Below are 19,055 nucleotides of genomic sequence, written 5' to 3'. Positions count from 1 at the left end.
AAGAAATTAATATAGCCACTACAGTGACCATCAAAACAATGAAAAAATATTGCCGTAAACAGTTTATTTTGCGACACCACAAAACAAACGATAGCGTAAAATGAAACGATAGACGTTTTTATATCGTCATCCGATATATATTGTTATATCGAACAGCCCTACACACACATATAAAAAATAAGCCTATAATCGTATCTACAGTATTTACACAAATGCACATTTTTTAGTAGCTGTGCTTCTGTACGCTACCACAGTGGATTTGACAAAGAAAAAACCCCAAAGATGTCATTGAAGTTATGACTCTCGGCTTTAATTTTATACATACTACCCCAATTTTAAAGACGTATGTTCTGCTTGGCGTTTACTGCAGCTTCATTTGTTACTTGTTTGTGTGTCTTTGTTGCATTCAGTTGTGTATTTTATAATTGAAAAGCATGCTGCATTGGGTGGAACATTTATCAGATCTTCAATGGCCAAGTCAGTCAATCTAGTTTCTTTTCTTTGAGCAACTCTTGGGTTGCTTTTGCAGTATGCTTTGGGTCATTATCCATCTGATCAGAGATTTCTATCAAAAGTCTGCTAGTTCTATCAATACTTGTGTCATCAGGAAAAATAAGTGACCTGGTTTAATTGTTCTCATTTGCTTTAGTTGTCTCCCTTGGTCTTTCAAACCTCTTGGTGCTGCTGAGATGACCATTGCATTTCTTTTTTCCTAAGAATGTAACAGATTGTTGATTTGGCCATTGTTGTGGCCACATCATGTGTTTGCAATATCTCTGATGGGTTTATTTAGGTTTTTCAAGCTAATGATGACCTTTAATTACATTAATTGGACTTCATATTGAAAGTTCCAGCAAACTGCTACCATATGCAAATTCAACACTTAGAATCAGCTCCAGATCTTTTATCTGCTTAATTTGTTTTTAAGGGAACAGACCTCATGTGTATATGAAACTGTTTGCCAGTCAGTTGTCCGATTACTTTTGAGCTTCTGAAAATGAGTGATTATGCCTATGTATAAAAATGGTTGTGATTCTTAAACAGTTAATGTTATACTTTTGTAAACACTTTAGGCTAAAGCTGAAAGTGTGCATGTTGGCCTGTTATGATGTTTAATTTAAAATCCATTTTGGTGGTGTACAAAAATATATAAGAATATATACAAAATTGTTTCAAGTTGTTCTCAACTTAAGTAACCACTTCACTCTCTCAGCTCTCCTGCACTCCCTGCCCAGCTTTACTGCTTGACACATATGCACACTTATACAAGGCCTTCAGAAAAAATGGTTATGTATGTATGGAGCCTGAGAAATTAAGCATTCCACTTTGAGGAATATCATCTAAAAGTAGCATAGATTTCAAATGTCCCAATTTGTGCAGCATTAGTTGCTTTCGCAACTTCAGCCCAGGAGCAAACTTTCTGATGCAAGAAGGAGTCTCCAAGAACATGAAAAATGTATCACAGGATCTGCAGGTACATTAATTCCTGCAAAGTTGGTCTCAAATGTGCGTGTTTCTGCAACTGGGAAAAGACTATAAAAAAATTAACCTGCATTTATAAAAATTATATTAGAAAAAATCAAATGGTTAGGAAATTAAAACAAAGCCAAAGAGCTTTGAAATAATAACCTGTGGATAGATCAATCCAAGCTATAATGGCAGTTGATACTTGGGCACAAACCAAAGGCAGCCTTTTGGGATAATTTCATGGCAGTTGGGACACATGGTGGTGGAAATGCTGTAGTTTGGGCTTGTTTCACCGCCTCAGGGACTGGTCTTTGATCATCTATGAATTCTGCTTCATATCCAAAACTACTTGAAGATAATAGGCCATCTGTCTCCATGCTGAAGTTGAACAAGAAGTGGATAGGATAATGATTCTAAGCACACTTTCATATCCGCTAAGGAATAGTTTGAAAAGAAAAAAAGAAAGAAGGGTTATGGAACAGCCTAGTTAAAGCCCGAATTTGTTGAAAAGTTTTCTTTTCACTTCACTGTAAATTCTTAAAGTCAGAAATTGTTAAACAGAGAAATAACCTTTACATTATTCAGTTTTGGATGTCACAAATGTTCTGCAGCCCAAGCTATCCACTGGTGGTGAAAAATGAAAATAGTAATAGCTCGTATTACCTAGTATTTCTATGCTGTATGTGGCTGAAGTGCAAACATCAAAGAGTGTATGATTGATGGTTCATTGGAACATTTTTCATGTTGGTGTGACGGTCAGTCAGGATGTGACAGCGCCTTTGCCCCTTAGACTGTCTGATGTTAAGGCTGGCAGCACTGGTGCTTGACTGCTTGGAGACTTTGTATGAGGATATAGCTGCTCAGAGCCGTATACATTGTTGTATAGCAAAGTCCTGCCCCAAAGTTAAGAAAAACCTTTTTTGAAGTTACTTTGAAATTCCAGGAAATAGCAATTTATTTGCTTTTAACAAGTTCCTGATAATAATTTTGTCCACCTTTGGTTTAATTCTTCACATTTCTGCACAGATAGTGCAGCTCAGTTGTTTTTTTTAATCTGTTCTCCATCTTATTTCTTTTTCTGAGTTCCCTGGTGTTTGTTTCTCTGCCAAAATGAAAGCCTTGTTGTTCTCTTTATTGTTTTGTGTGTCTGTCTATCAGTAGAATTATATAAAGCCAAGATAGGGCACTGGCCTTGTTAAAGTGTTTTGCTCTCCAAATGCCCTTCTTTTGTTTCTTTGACTTAGCGTATACTGCTAGAAAAATTGAATGGCATTTGTTGGGAAAGTAGAATATGTGTAGAACCAGAGGGAAGACGAGTCCTTCCAGTTTTCTTTCTTGTTCCCATAGTTCATTCTTGAAAATAGCTGGGTATTACTCATTTTACTAAGAAGTTCTTTGAAATGTGTTGGTTAGCAGACAAATTACAGTCATTCTAACTAACCTGATAATTTGTACAAGTCCTCCATTTACAAACCCCTACATTTCATAATATTTTCATGATTCATATCTTTTCCCCAAATCACATAGCATCAGTCAGGAAGTGTGATTTATTTTGATCAAAATGCATGCACTGTAGTTGTTTTTAATCATATTTTGTTTTCTACAGCTACATCTGTCGTTTTGCTGATGGCATGTTAATTGAAGCAAAGAAAACACTAACATAATGCCACAGACTGCTTTATCAAACACTAACATTTTTCAGTTTTCTTAACCTCTCGTCGCTCTTCCAGGTGGATACAATAGTGACACTGGGTGGTCTGGCGGGCAGATTTGACCAGGCCATGGCATCTGTGGAAACTCTCTACCACGCTCTGTCAATGACACAACTCCCTCTGTTGATCATACAGGGAAAAAGCTTGGCATATCTACTCAGACCTGTGAGTATATACAAACCCACAAAACACCCACAATGCGTTTAGGTATTGTAGGTAAATAAAGTTACCGGTCCAGCTACTTGCCCTTAACATCCACATGCTAATGTAAAATTTCCCCTCCACTTTTTCTATTTTTTCTTTCTTTCTTTTTTTTTGCATTTTTGAGCTACAAAGCACATTTTCCTTTCATTTTTCATAAAGCTGAAGGATGGACTCTAGCTTTTCTTAAGCTGCATTATAAACACTACACACACAAGGAGACCTCTAGTATTTTACCCACACTATGCTAGCAGGGGAGCACAATGTCTCCCAGTTCTTCTAATCACCCCTCGCCCAGCCCTTCATTTTCTGTTCTTTCTCAAAAATGTTCTTTTCCTTGGTCTGCTTCCACCTTGATTGGAGTGTTGAACACGTTGTTTCTTTGTTAAGTAATCACTTCAAGAGAACACACACACACACACACTTCTCTGCTCTTATGGTGCCCCAATTTGCTGTTGTGAATGAGAGTGAGCGAATCTCTTTTGATGCTCCTAAATTGTTTTCCCTCAATGCTAACCACTTTCTCACACTCTTCTCACATGATTGAGTTTACAAGTAGGCTGAATGACCGCCATTTGGGACATGTGTTAGCCCCCTCCCCCACTCTCTCCATAGTCCCCAGTGTTGTTTATTTGAGAGGTCCTCGGGACAAACAACTAACAGTCACTCACTTCCTGATGACACCTTGTAACACCTTAAGTAAACCTCTCTCTCATACACACTCTCCCTACTTCTTGTCATTATTCCAAAGGCGTGTTGTCATTTGCTGCTTCATACCTCGACACCTCCAATTAATCTTACTTCAGTGAAGGTAAATTAAGCTCGTTTGTCAACGCAGCTCCAATTCGCCAGCGACTGATGAACGCAGACGCCTGTACATGAAGGTGAACGCAACCTTCGAAAAGCCCAGTGCTATTTGTTCAAGTTACATCTGTAATTGAAGTGTTTACAACTTTTGCCAAATATCCTCACCACACATATTTCGTGCAATCGCAGGTTCGTTAAGTGCTTCGTTTCAGCGTTTGGCACAATCAGCACATACGGAGTTCACGTTTTGTATGCAAGCTACACACCAAAAACAAATGATGACCAGAACTAAATTACATTTTTTTCTGTTTCACAAATTTGGGGATTATGTCACCAGAGCCAGCACATACCATTCAAGCTGCTCATAACTGCAGTGTCCCATTAAACGTGCACACTGTATGAAATGTATGAGGCATGCCTCTTCGTCTTGATTAAATCAGTGTATATCTGTGACTCAGGGATGAACTGATTTAATCAGGGTTGTGTCTGTTTGTTTTACTTTTTGTCTCCCAAATGAAGTGTCAAAGTTTTATTATGCTGTCTTTGGGAAATGTGCACAAGTCATGTGGTTTCTATAGCTGGCTCAGGGTGTCGCATAATTATGGTGTCTTTTATTAAGTTATGGATAGGGACACTGTGAGGGCTGCTTACAAGCTTGTGATTCTGTGTCCCTAAACACTAAGAGGATGTTTTAATCAGTCTAGGTCCCAATGTAGAGCTAAATTTACTCAGTTTCCATCTTTTAAAAAAAAGAGGAAAGTTGCATTGACTGCGTCTGCTTTATTTGTTTTTCTCTTAGTATCTGCTTTATTGAATCTCAGTTGGAGGACCAACCAGAGCCACATTTACTCAAATTAGCATCCCAGCCTATGAAGATGCTTGAGAAATCTGGCTCTCTGTGTTGTGGGACATTCAATGCACAACACTGTGTCAGCCAAATTCATGCTATAAATCATTCTAGCTTCTAGCACACACACTCGAGGTCAGAACTACAGGCCTGTTTACCTGATGCCCTTTCAAGGAGTGAAACTTGTCAGTGCAGTAGCTGATTTAAATGATAAAGTGTGATACCTGAGGTAACTTGTCTACCTTCTGTGCCAGAGCAAGTTCTGTACTGATATTAATAATTTAGTTTAATAAATATGAGACAGAAAATGGCTTCAAATGTTCATTGAAGTAATGCAGGGAGGGTAAGAAAGGTCCTTAAATAAATCTAATAGTATTCTTATTACTAATTTTCCCTCATGAGCATTTTCCTTCTGCTTCAACAGCTTTGTAATTTCCTGACCTTATACATCTGTAGAGTAGCTAACAAGTGGGAGGTGGGAGACTGCAAAGAAAACAGGCATCAAATATCTGCCAATCAGCTGTTAAATCTCAGAGCTAATGTGCAGACACAATTGAGTAATACTTAAAATAGTAAATTATTTTAATTGATGACTTTACCCAGTCATTAGATGTACTCACCAGCCGCTTTCTTAAGTCTACCTGCTCAACTCCTTGTTTAACGCATATATCTAATTAGCAAATGGCATGGCAGGAACTCCATGCATTTAAGGATGCAGACATGGTCATGACAACCTGCTGAAATTCAAGCCAAGCATTAGAAACGGAAAGAAAGGTGATTTAAGTATTTCAGAGACTGTTGATCTACTGGGATTTTCCCACACAACCACTACAAAGAACGGTCCAAAAAAAGAGAAGGAAAAAAAATATCCACTGAGCGGCAGTTCTCTAGATGAATGTCTTGTTGATGCCAGAGGTCAGAGCAGAATGGCCACGCTGCTTTAAGCTGATAGGAAGGCAGCAGTATCGTAAATAACCACTTGTTTCAACCAAAGTACTGAATACAGAAGATGATTTCTGAACATGCAGCATGTTGAACATTGAAGCAGATGGTCTACAGCAGCAGAAGAACATACTGGGTGCCACTGCTGTTAGGTAGGAATAGAAAACTGAGGCGTAGACTCACCGAAATTGAACAATAGATGATGTGAAACACATTGACTACAATGAAGCTTTTTTTTTCTTCTGTGATGTGGCATAAAGAACATGGACGCATGGATCCATCCCACCTTCTACTGAGGGTTTGCACAGATAGCCATGATCTGATGGCTGCTTCCAGCAGGGTAACAGACCACATTGTCAAATCATCTCAAACTGGTTTCTTGAACATGACGATGACACTCAAAAGGCTTCTGCAGTCACTTTTGGATGTGGCGGAATTGCAGATTCATATTGTTACGTTCCCCTGAGGGGTCTAGGCGGGGAGGGGGAAGTAACAAAAGTGACCGGGTCAGAGAAAGGAGTCAAGGAGGCAAAAGGGTTAAATTAAAGAGTTTTATTAAAGTTTCAATTTATACTAACTAAAAGAGACGGACAAGCCGCTATCACCATTTAAGAAAACAAACAAAACTCAGGCGTTGGTCAACAAAGTAAAACGTAAGCCAAAAAGAAAGAGCAGCTCACTAGCTGAAAACCACCAAAAACAAAGCTCACTAGCTGCAAACACAACAACCACTCAGCTCACAAGCTGTAACCACACTACTGGCACTCTGGCCCAGAGCTCACCTTTCCCTGGGCTTAAATCTCCTTAACTACTGACGAGAGTCAGCTGCACAAAAGGGAAAGGTGGCACCTCAGGCAGAAGAGGTAGTGTGACACGCCCACACAGGCACCTTCAGGAGGAGAGAGGCCCTGCTAGGGCCGTAACAATATGGATGTGCAGCTCATGCATGTTATACCAAAAAATAAAAATTATTTTATTTGAAGCAGAGATGTTGGTCGGAATTAGAAAACAAATTAGTAAGTATTTTGGTCAAAAAATCTATCTTGTAGTTTGTACAGAACATCACAGTTTCTTTGTACTGCATGGAAAGCTTCTCTTTCTTTTCATGAAATTCAAGCAGCATCAGAAAATATGCACCATCTGATTTAAAAAAGCACCATGCAAAATTACAGTACCATTATACACGGCCGACCACTGTGTTTATCTTTATTGAATTATGTGAAAATTACACCAGGCTGCTAAAAAGTAAGCTCAATCAATACCACACAATTCAGCCTGAGTAAACAATACAAGCGTTGTACCTACATGGTTTTTACATGCTTTTGTTGAGTGTTAATTATATATATTTAATACATTGGAATAAGAATGTCCTTACATAGTAGTTAAGTCACAGGTAACTTAACTTTAAAAATTAAGCTTGCCCCCTGACAGAGTTTGACTCCATGGTGTCTGTTTGTATCTTCACAAACAGAAAGGGCTACATTCTTATTCTACGTCAAGCCTCTCCTCTATATGTGTGTGCGTGCACATGTGCAAGTGCACATGCGTTTGCCTTGCTTTGATTTATTTACTGTGTCACTTTGACACGTTTACACAAAGATACTGTGTTTAAGTATAGAAAACATCCTCGGGGTTGTTTCCTAAACACCAAAAGCTCCAAAGCTCAGAATTTCCCCATCATTCCTTCCCTCTGGCTCTGCAACTCCAGGAAGCCAAGCAAAGAAAACTTTAAACACGTCAAAAGAAGGATTTCAAACTCTTAATTGAATATCATGCTGTCTTTGCCTGCGTGATACTTCTATCTTTTAGACGACTGGTGCAAGCTGTAGCTGTCAACACTTTTTGTGTTGGCATTAAACATACCAACTCAAGTGTTACGAGTGGATGGTGAATTCAACGTACACGGCAAAGGTAGCCCCGAAATGTATCGCGTTGATGGCACGTAATTGCTCACTCTGAGGCTTGTTATACTTTCCTGCAGCCACAGAATTGTTTATCAAATATGTATCTGTGTGCTAGAATGAAACTAGGGTATTTCTTTTTATATTTGGTGTACACCGTGGATGTGAGAAACTTTGTCTTGACCTTTTGTGTCCCAGCACCAGGCTTTAATATAACCAGTGCACTGAGACCAAAGTCATTATTTAGCCTGAAAACTTGGAAACTAGCTTGCACCTACACTGTGCGACTCCCTTGCTTTTTTTGTCACCCAGCCCGAGTTTTTCAAAGGGATACTGTGACATTTCAGAATTTTGTTTATGTTCGTTGGCTTTGTAAAGCGCTACATGAAATGTCACCGTGGCTCAGAAAAATTTCTTTATCCATCTTTTAGACACAATTAGGAAATAGAAAATTTACATTAGATTCTCTGCTTTCAAAGGCATTAATACACATTACAGCAGAAAGAACCTTTTTTTCTTGCTTCAAGTGAGGTATCTGTAACTCTGTAATTATTTTTGACTTTAAAGTTGCTTGTGAGTACAGTTATAGGTGTGATTAACAAAACTGTCGTGCCCCCCTGCAATGCAAAGAAAAGAAGATTATAATTCAAAATGGCTAGGTCTCTCTTTTTTTTTTTTCCTCTAGAGTAAGAACCAACAATTGGTCACAGCTTTGACAAGAGCAATAATTTATTTTAATGAGTCTTGGTGAAGAAGTTTCTCTGTTGGGGCTCAAAATCTTTAAGAAGTCTTTCCCCAAATTTAATTTCCGCTTTCATGTTTGTTTGTCTCAGTGATTTTGCACACGCACACACACAGAGTCACATAGACACTAATACATGTTCACACTAATGCTGTGTGCCATCAGGGCAGCCACAGACTGGAGGTGAATACAGGTCTGGAGGGGGACTGGTGCAGCCTGATTCCAGTAGGTGGACCCTGCCAGACACTCACCACTGGGCTCAAATGGAACCTGAGTGAGTCCCTTGTTGTCTATTTTTTTATTTTTATTTTGATGATTATTATTATAATTGCTGGCATTTGAATAGCAATCAGTCTTCCACTTTTATTGCTGCCAAACTTTTAGGGCTCCATACAATCTACAGTATGTTTGTATAATGTGTTTTATTATTAAATGAGAATACAAACTTAATTTATTTATTGCTTGCAGAGAATTTAAATTTAATTTGAAGTTTGAAATGTTAAGTGCAGTTGTGTTTATGTAGAGCCGATTCGCTACAAAACCATCCCCATGACTTCCATATAAGGCACTTTTCATCATACACACTATGAAGTACAGATGCTTAATTTGCTTCAGTCAAATCAAGCTGTGGTTTTAACTACTTTTAAGTGTTACACGTATGTTCTAATATGTGACAGAGAGCCTTTTATATTCTTAAATATTTTGTTGAAATCCAATCAGACACTCATCTGAGGACCCATGTGGTCTTACCCCACTCCAACTCTTTTGGCCAGCTGTGTACTTAATGAGTTGGCACAGAACAAACAGCCACCCGTAGGAGGGAAACCTGAACCTTCTGTCAGCGGGGTTGCGTAATATGTCTGCAACTCGGTTGATGTCCACTCTCGTTGTTTCCGTGTCCATGTGTATGTTTCTGGGAGTCTATACACTCGAGTGAGCAGGCGCATGTGTCTCCACTTGTTTTAAAATGTCCCTGTGTTTGAATATGCGAGCGTGAATGCGGACCGTGTGTAAACTTGTTGTTTGTTTGCACGTGTGTGCATGTGTGTGCGCGGGTTTTTTTTTAATCAGCTACTGTGTGTTGTATATTTACTCAGCACACCTGTGAGATGGCCTTCTGAATGGTAATGAGAGGGACTTTAAACATGAGAGTATGCAGATTAGCCAGTGATAACAAGATGCATAATTAACAACATGCATATTTAGAAGGATAGAAGTAATGATTTCCCTGTGGGGTCGGAAGGAAGGACCTGAATATGAAACAAAAAATTATGGGTTTTTTTCCCCCCGTCCTCACATGTTTTCCTTTTGCATGTATGAGTTTTCATATAGCAACAGTCAGCGTTGGGGAAGCTACTTTGAAATCATAGCTTTGGAACCTTCCAATTACTTCACTTGAAGACACTGAACTTCAGCAAAGCTACTCTAGGGAGATGTCTGCTTTGGTTATCTAAAGCTACTTGGAAAAAGTAGTTCAAACTGTTTTGTAAAGAAATAAATACTCTTTGCAGTAGAGACTATATTTACTCTTGGTTAGTAAAAATGGATGTGATTAAGCGTGGATATCTTTTTCAGGCTTAGATCAGGGATCTTGATCTTTGATGACATTGGGGATGTATGCTTGTTCTTTTCTGGGTGGCTGTAGCTCAGAAGCTAGAGCAGGCCATCTACTGATTGGAAGTTTTGTGATTCGGTCCCTTGCAGTTCCAGTCTGCACGCCCAAGTATCTTTGGGCAAGATACTGAACCCCAAGTCGCTCCTGATGTGTTCATTGGAGTGTTAATGTGTGTGAATGTTAGATAGAAAGCATTTTGGCATAGAGTGCTTGTATGAATATGTTTGAATGGGTGAATGAAGCTCATAGTGTAGAGGACTTGTGCTACTTGAATAACTGCTGTATGGAAATGTGAATGCAGCTAAATGCTGCTTCTTAACACTGGCAACAGTGAGTCTTATATTACCCTTTTCTTTCAGTTTGTGTGTTTGTATTTTCTGTGTAAATTTGTGCACAATTTTCATTGCAACTTGCTCGGGGAAGTCCAAGCCACCACATTGCCAGCCTCTGGTGACACTATGACTCTTTAGAAGTCCATTGAAATGATACTCCACACTTTGGTTCAAAGCATTTCTATGATGAAAAATATATGATCATTCAATAAAGACAGAGTTTTAGGCTGTCAGCCACTGCAGCTTTGCTGGCCCAAAAGAGACTCTTTTTTTTTTTCTTCTTTGCATCCAGGGGTTATTTTTTCTGTTTCTTTAAAGAATCCAATTGTTATCAATGTTATGTTGTAGAGAGAAACATTTGAATAACCATCCAATTATTCTGCAAACATATTTCTGGTTATTGTACTCCATGGCAAGGAACGGATTGAGCCGAAATACCCTTGGCCCAAATTAATATGATCGCATGCTAGTTTATCAATAATTGGTATTTTTCTGATGTCAGATAAGACACAGTACATGTGCAACCTCATATAATTGGGGGGCAGATATCTTGAAACACCAAGAAAATACATGAGTAGATATCAGACAGGGTTAAGAAAGAAGCTGTACTTCTGTTGTTTTCCTCAGCTGACCCTTTAAGATACAAAGGTCAGCTGACACCAGACTGTCAACAGTGGAACTTAGGAGCACATGGGTCAGTGCCCCATGGTACAAGCAGGAGGGAGATACTGATGGCAGCAAAGTCAGCTTCTGAAGGTCATGCAGAAGCGTTGTGTTTTGAGATTTCTGCAGGCAGTTTGCAGATAATCAGTGATCAACCTATAGCTTATCAGCTTACCCACACTTATTCAGGCATTTTAAAGGAAAGTAAAAAGTAGTGGTTAGTAAATGTTGATGAGGTGCTTGTCTGCAGACTTCAAACTATCATACAGAGTAAGTTCCATTGAGAAAACATACGCTATATGGACAAAAAGTCTTATTGCCGTAAGCATTTAAAATCGTGCACCTAGCCATGCAAGTCTGCCTTTTTACAAACATTTGTAAAAGAATTGGTCTTACTGTAATAGGATCCATGTTCCAGCAAGTCAGTTTGTGGAATTTCTTTCCCTCCAGGTACTCCAGGATCCAGCATCTACTATTGCAAAGTGGAAACATTACATACCAATGGCACTGTTGAGACACACACTCCATAAAAACGTCCTCTGACATTAACATCAGCAGAAAAGTGCACACAGGGAGCTTCGTGGCATGGGTAGTGCTGGTGGCCCACTTTCATTTTATGTAATTTCTTGCTATAATTTGACATTTTGTACACTGAATTGATTTTCCGCATATTTAAAACAGAATATTTTTACACTGATCACATCATATATACGCTGAAGGGTAAGATGGTGCTGGCACAGCTGGCAGCCTTAACCCAATTTCCTTCGGGATGAATAAAGTATTATCAATCAATCAATCAATCAATCAATCAATAAGGCAGACTTTTAATATAGATGTCTGAGAACTTAAAACTAGTATTACCACTTTGCAGTTGTATGCCTCTATGACCAAATTCCCATCATTTCTATCTTGGGTTTAAGAGGACTCTTTTTTTTGTTTTGTTTTGTTTTTGAGAAATTTGATAAAATTCCCATTTTTTTCAGCCGTTACTGAGATATCATGTTCACAAGATTGGAATGGAGGGAACCTGAAAATATAATAATTTCAGCCATGACTGTGGTCAGCACGGAAGAGTAAAAATGCTCATTTCGAGCTTACCGTATAAATTTTATACATGTCCATTCATTCAGCTTTTCATAGTGTAGCTTTTGAAGTGTGGAATGGCAGAAGATTAACTGTGTCCTCTGAGGCAGTTAATGTCTTTTGCCACTGTTGTGATATAAACTTTTAGTCCCATCAACTAGAATTTCAATAGAAAGAGTTTGAATGCACAAGCTTTCCATAAAGTTTCTCTGAGCCTGTTGCACAAGGAGGAGAAAAGGAGAAAGGTGAAACAACTATCTGCAATATCACTAAGGCAGAGGAAAAAGCCTTCAGATTTCTGTGGCTCGGAGAATGATACTAAAGGAGGGTTTTGGCTGCTAAATAATCAAGTGACTGCAGTGTACTAAATCTAACAATATAGGGCCAAGTGTACAATTTTATAATGAATTAAATTAATTCATTATAAAATGTACTTTGGCATGAATATATAAAATATGAAGAGAATGGAAACGAGAGATAGATGAGATGACTGTTGTAGTGCATATTGGCTCTCGTTTACCTATTCGCTACTTTCCTCCCCTTCACCTTCCAGCTTGCTCTCATTCTCCTCTTTTCAGTCCCTCTCACACTCCTACTATCTATTTCCCCTCATTACTAGATACTCTGACAGCTGAGCTTCTCATCACCTTCTGTATGTTACATTAATTTTCAATCATCAACTCTAAAATCCCCCCAGGGAAACTGTCAGTAAATACCATCAGTGTGTGTGCGCAAATATGCTGTCGTATTGCTGGCTGTGTCTGTGCATCACGCCGTACGAGCTTGTATTCGTGCTTATGTGTGTACATTAAGATGGGTTGTGGGATTTAGATGATGGCTAGAGGCAATATTCTGTAATGATACCGTTTCTCCTGAATGATTTTTAAAATTCATGTTCATATGTCACATGCTCCGACACAGTTATACAACGCACCCATAGAGTCTGATGTGATAGACAGGATTCCTGTTCGTGTTCATCTAGCCGGGCAAAAAACGTGGAACGAAAACATCTTTTTATTATGACATGTATTTTTAGTTAAATGTGATTTTTATCACCTCATAAAGGGGAAGCTATTATTGATGTATACATATACATAAACACTTAGGTCAACAAATATTTGACACACTATTGTCTCTGTACACCATCGAGCTATAATTGAAGTCCAGGGGTTTGGCCTGAATTTAAGGGGTTTGATAGAGGTATTGCATTGTAATTGTTTAGGAATTACAGCAATTTTATTAAAAGTCTCCCATTTTTATTGATTCAACGATATTTAGACAAACTACATATCAGAGGTTTTTTCATACTTTGATGAACATCCAAGGTCTAAGGCCTTTACTGCAGCTGCCTCCAGCTGCTGCTTGTTTGCTGGTCTCTGTCCACAGTTTTGACCTTTAGTAACCTAAAAGAAGGTTTGGCTGGGTTGAAATCAGATGATTGTCCGGTCTTGATTTAATCTGTCCAGAGATTTTTTTTTTTTCCAGAACTGTACAGGCTCTTTTACATAACTTCTAACAAAGTCTAAGCATGGCTTTCCTGTGATTATGGACAATGCTGACAATTATATGACTGCCCTCTCTAAAGAAATTTCTGTAACTGGCTAGTTTTGAAAAGCGATTTTCTTAATCAAGGAAGGAATTCTGTAGTTAACTGCTTTGATTGCTGTCTGTGGTCTTTCAGGCCTTTTGGTGTCGCTGAGCTGGTCAGTGCATTCCCTGCCTTTAACTACGTTTCTCTCTGATAGGTTTGTTTTGTTTTTTCAATCTAATGATGACCTCCTTCACTTTCTTCAGACCTCATATTGAAAGTTCCAGTGAACAAATTCAAGTTCAGCACTTTGAAGGAGGAAACAGGACCATTTTTGACTAAAAATGAATAAAATGACTTCTTAATAAGTTGTAAAACTTTTTTGAATCACTGTTGCAATGCATAAAAGTGATTGCAACAGTTAATGTAATACTTCAACAAATTCACATTTTATTTTTTGGTTTAAAATATGCTGCAGTGGTGCAAGGTAAAATGTGGTGCAAGGTAAGATTATGAAAACTGCGTAATTGTCCATATACCTATATATCCAACTTTATGGTGCTTAGTGAGTTTCTTTATGGAAGGTGTTTACTGAGAAAAATTAGATGGGTAAAGGTATTGCAGTAATAAAGGTTATGTATATTACACCGACTATTTCCACATATTAAAAATACATTTGTTTTAGAAATATATATAAACATAAACATATTTGGTCAGAAACAGCCCTGTTGTGGTTTGTGTCTTTCTTCCACTCTTGCTTGTCTGCTCATCTTCTGTAGAAATGCTGTTCTCATCGCTACATTTGTCCAACTCTGGCTGTTTGCTTTATTTGTTCATACTCCTTGCATATGTTTTACATTACAAGCCTCTCAGGAGATGAAATGGTATTGTGTATTTGAAGATGAGGGGAAAGAAATAAGGATTTAGTGTACTTCTATCTGGTGGGTTTACATACAGCCAAGGGATGAGTGAAAAAACAACAAAATTATACTGCAAAACTCTTAGTAAGGTGTTGTGCCACCATGTGCTGCGAAAACAGCTTACTGGCACTGGCACCAACACTCATGGAGGTCGAGCACAAAAAGAATTCTTATAAATCTTCTGATGGTGTTGAAATGCATCCAACCTGAATCTAATGGCAGTAGTTGAGCATGCTCAAAACTCTCTTGCTGTTAAATTTATGTTAAATGATTATGACACATTGTGTCTAATAATCAAGTTAAGGCTCCATTAACATAGATTATGCCTGTGCTTATTTTCATTCATAAAAGTGCAGCTATCAGAATGATCTGCTGAGGGGAAATGTGAAGAGGCTGTGGTAGGAAGAGAGACAAAGAGGGTTACGGTAGAGTAAGAGTGGCTGAGTCAGAAGAAATGCAAAGAGATGAAAGTGAAATTTTGGGAAAGAAGCAAAGGCAGGATGGAAAAAAGGCAATGAGGAGATGACATATGAGAGGAAGAGAAGGAGACCTGTCAAACATCTCATTCGCTTGATGTTTTAGGACGCTGATGGCAGCAGAAAATGTCAGATTATGGAAACTGTAGGGAAGCTTAACAGGAGCTTGCAACTGTGCAGCCACTCATACGTACACACACACACACAATTTCAACCCCACTTCCAAAACTGTTGGGACGGTGTGTGAAATGTAATTTAAAAACAGAATGCAATGATTTGCAATGATTAAACTGAGAAAATGCAGCATATTAACAAAAATATTAGCTCATTTTGAATTTGATGGTAGCAGTGCATTATAGTGTTTGTGTAGCAGCCCCTCTTCTTTTAATGGCAGTCCAAAATCATCTCCTCTTGTAACTGAGGAGATTAATATTGGGAGTTTTTAGGAGAGGAATGTTGTGCCACGTTGTACAATTCTTTTCTAGGATTCCAGCTTCACAATAGTCCCAGGGGTTCTTACAAGGTTTTTAGTCTCCGGATGTATTGAAGGTTTACAGTTGTGAATAGGTCTGAACTGCAGGCAGGCCACTTCAGCACCCGGGCTCTTCAGCTTTAAAGCCACGTGTTTGTAATGCTGCAGTATGTGGTTGAACATTGCCTCGCTGAAATATGCAAGGACTTTCCTGAAAAGGTGGATGAGAGCATGTGTTGCTCTAAAGCTTTCAGCATTGATGGTGCCTTTTCAGCCAATTCTACAGGCACTAATGCAACCCCCATACCATCAGAGTTGCAGGCTTTTGAACTGAGTGCTGATAACATGATGGATGTTCCTTCTCCTCTAAAGTTCAGACGATTCCACGCCTGCATTTACCAAAAAGAATTTGAAACTTTGATTCATCTGACCACACAACATTTTTCCGCTTTCCCTCGGTGCATTTGAAATGAGCTTTGGCCACGAGAAGACAGCTGTGTTTCTGGATCATGTTCACATATGGCTTCTTTTTTGCATAAAAGAGCTTCAACCTGCATTTATGAATGTTATAATGAACTATTTAATTGAGACATCCTGAAGATTAAAGACATCCAACACTGATTTTTAGTCTTGTTCCTTGCACGCAGAGATTTCTCCAGAATCTCCTGAGTGATGATATTATGTACTGTAGAGGATGAGATATTTAAAGTCCTTGCAATTTTTTTATTGAGGAACGTTACTCTGGAATTGTCCCACAATTTGTAGATGCAGTTTTTTGCAGATTGGTGAACCTGTGCCCATCTTTACTTCTGAAAAGCTTTTTATACCCAGTCGTGTTACTGACCTGATGCCAGCTAAGCTAATTAATTACAAAATATTACCTCCAGCTGTTTGCTACCACTACCTTTTCAGCCGTGTCTTCCCTTTGCCCCAATTTTGAGATGTGTTGCTGCCAAAAAAATTATGGAATAGTAAAATGTCTCAGTTTTAACATTTGATACATTTTTGATGTTCTCCTGTGAATAAAATCTGGGTTTGTGAGATTTGTATTTATTTATATTTCCCCGGCGTCCCAATGTTTTAAAATTTGTGTTTGTTGTTAATTTGCAAAGAAAAAGCGCTCTTGCCCTTTTTTCTTATTTTTTTGCTTCGATCCATTTTGTGCATCTTCTTTTATTGTTTCAGTTATTTGATATCAGATTACAAAAGATATCGCAGATTGTGCACTAGAGTAAGCTTGCACAGCAGAATTGTGTTCTTTTCTTCAGGACTTTTCATCACAGCAGATGCTTGGCAATATGGTAAATAACCCGCCTGTGTATTTATTCCTCCCAGTTATTTATGTTAAATCACCAACTGTTATTTACCCGTTTTCTTGTTGGACTTTTGACAAGCTTCTGATTAAACCGTATCACCAAATGTGTACGTCTCTACACAGTCACAGCCCCTGCCTAACTTACGTTTGTACTTTTGTGTTGTCCTGGATGACATTTTTGTCATACACACGGCAACCTTTCCAAATTAAGCAACCCATTTGTCACATGAAGTGATTCCTTTTGTGCAGAATGTGCAGCAGCAGTCTTTATTGGAATCTGCCCGGCTTACAATTCTTCAGGCAATCCAGACAATAAGACAAAGGATACATAGAGGATATAAAGATGCAAGGAAATAATCAAAGCAGATGCCTGATCATTTGAGAATATAATTAGAACTCTTCATCCAAGATAACTGTAATTGTTGGCATGTCCTAGTATTGACTTTTCCAGCTATGTTATGAACAACATTAACAACAATATTAGCCCTGATGTCGCTTAGATTGTGTTCAGCAGTGCAGTGATAATTATCAAAAGAAAATCCTAAATCTCTTTTACAAACACATTTTATGAGATACAATAATTTCAGTTCATAATTTAAGTCTTTTTTTGGGAATGTCCCAAGTGTCCACCTTCTTGGAAATAAGACATTTGAAACAACTGATACAAATGAAATGATTGCTTTCCTTTTCTGCCTATGGCAGCCATTTCCTCATATGCCTGTACACGCTTAAGGGCTAAATCTTTGCTGCTTTGTAGCCTTCTGCAGATAGTATGCAATAATTTTAACCTGGAGGTGGGAAGTGAGACATTTTCCTCTCTTCTACTGATGACTACTTTCCTGCTGAGAAAATATGCAAATCATAGTTCAGACAGGCCAGCAGTTTGAATATGCTAATTCTACTTCTTCATCTTCTTCACTGTAGTGTTTTTTCTATTATTGGACCCCAACAGGAAGTTGAAGGTTTTCTTTGAATGTGCTCTACTCCCCTTGCTCGTTTTAACTCTTCTGATCTGCTGCTGTTCTGCAAGCTTGTATGTCGTGTCTAATTTTGTTTGTCCAAATTGTCCTACTTCTAAATGTCAAGCAGTGCATCTGTTCCTTCATGGACCAAATACTTTAGCAACCATCTGTGGAAGCTGTCCTGATGCTTGTTTTTAATGTCATATGTTTTTTTTTCCACCTGCACAAAATGCAGTCTTAAGATTTATTACTGTAGATGAGGTGGATTGGGGCCCTTGACGTACACATTGCTCAGTGCCGTTGAGACTTAAAAATGAACCTAAGTATAAGTTATGCTTGTTTCAAAGGCATAGTGCAGCATTTTGCTTGATCATATATACATACAGAATTGTTTAGCTCTAATGAGAGGTTGAAATGTGTGAAACCTGAAACATAAAGCTTTTTAAATATTTTGCTCCACTTTGTATAAAAAGTGTCTGAATTCAGTGTGATGTCAGCCACTGGTTTGCTTCTTAGGAGGGAATCACCATCGTGATTTTTTTGGCACCAGCAGTCCCTATATTTGAACGAGAGGGTTGACTATCAAGATATCAGCTAAAACTAACATTCCTGGTGAACACAAACACACACATACACGTGATTTTGCTGTGAACAGGCAACATGTGGTCAAATGAGCTCTCCATGCAGGTGAAACAAGTCATCCTTAAGCTGCAAAAACAGAAAAAACCCATGCGAGAAATTGCTACGACATTAGGAGTGGCAAAGTCTACAGTTTGGTACATCATGAGAAAAAAAGAAAGAAAGAAAGCACTGGTGAAGTCAGGAATGCAAAAAGACCTGGATATCCACGGAAGACAACAGTGGTGCATGATTGCAGAATAATTTCCATGGTGAAGAGAAACCTCTTTATAGCAACCAACCAAGTGAACAACACTCTCCAAGAGGTAGGCGTATCAAAGTCTACCATAAAGAGAAGACTGCATGAAAATAAATACAGAGGGTTCACTGCAAGGTGCAAACCACTCATAAGCCTCAAGAATAGAAAGGCTTAGGACTTTGCTAAAAAAAAA

The 19,055-nt window shown here is 38.5% G+C and overlaps 1 protein-coding gene across 2 annotated transcripts in view; it reads left to right on the top strand.

Moving 5' to 3' along the window:
• The window catches only part of tpk1 (thiamin pyrophosphokinase 1), an 81,033-nt gene that overhangs the window by 44,068 nt on the left and 17,910 nt on the right, over positions 1–19,055 (top strand). For both annotated transcript variants that reach the window (XM_005722491.1, XM_005722492.1), the window contains exons 7-8: positions 3,198–3,344; positions 8,785–8,893. In XM_005722491.1, coding sequence (XP_005722548.1) covers positions 3,198–3,344; positions 8,785–8,893 — 256 coding nt within the window. The remainder of the gene's footprint in view (positions 1–3,197; positions 3,345–8,784; positions 8,894–19,055) is intronic.

Source organism: Pundamilia nyererei, unplaced genomic scaffold, assembly GCF_000239375.1.
Source record: "Pundamilia nyererei isolate P.nyererei 1_Seehausen unplaced genomic scaffold, PunNye1.0 scaffold00007, whole genome shotgun sequence".
Taxonomy (NCBI): Eukaryota; Metazoa; Chordata; class Actinopteri; order Cichliformes; family Cichlidae; genus Pundamilia; species Pundamilia nyererei.
This window is presented reverse-complemented; position numbering and strand designations above follow the sequence as displayed.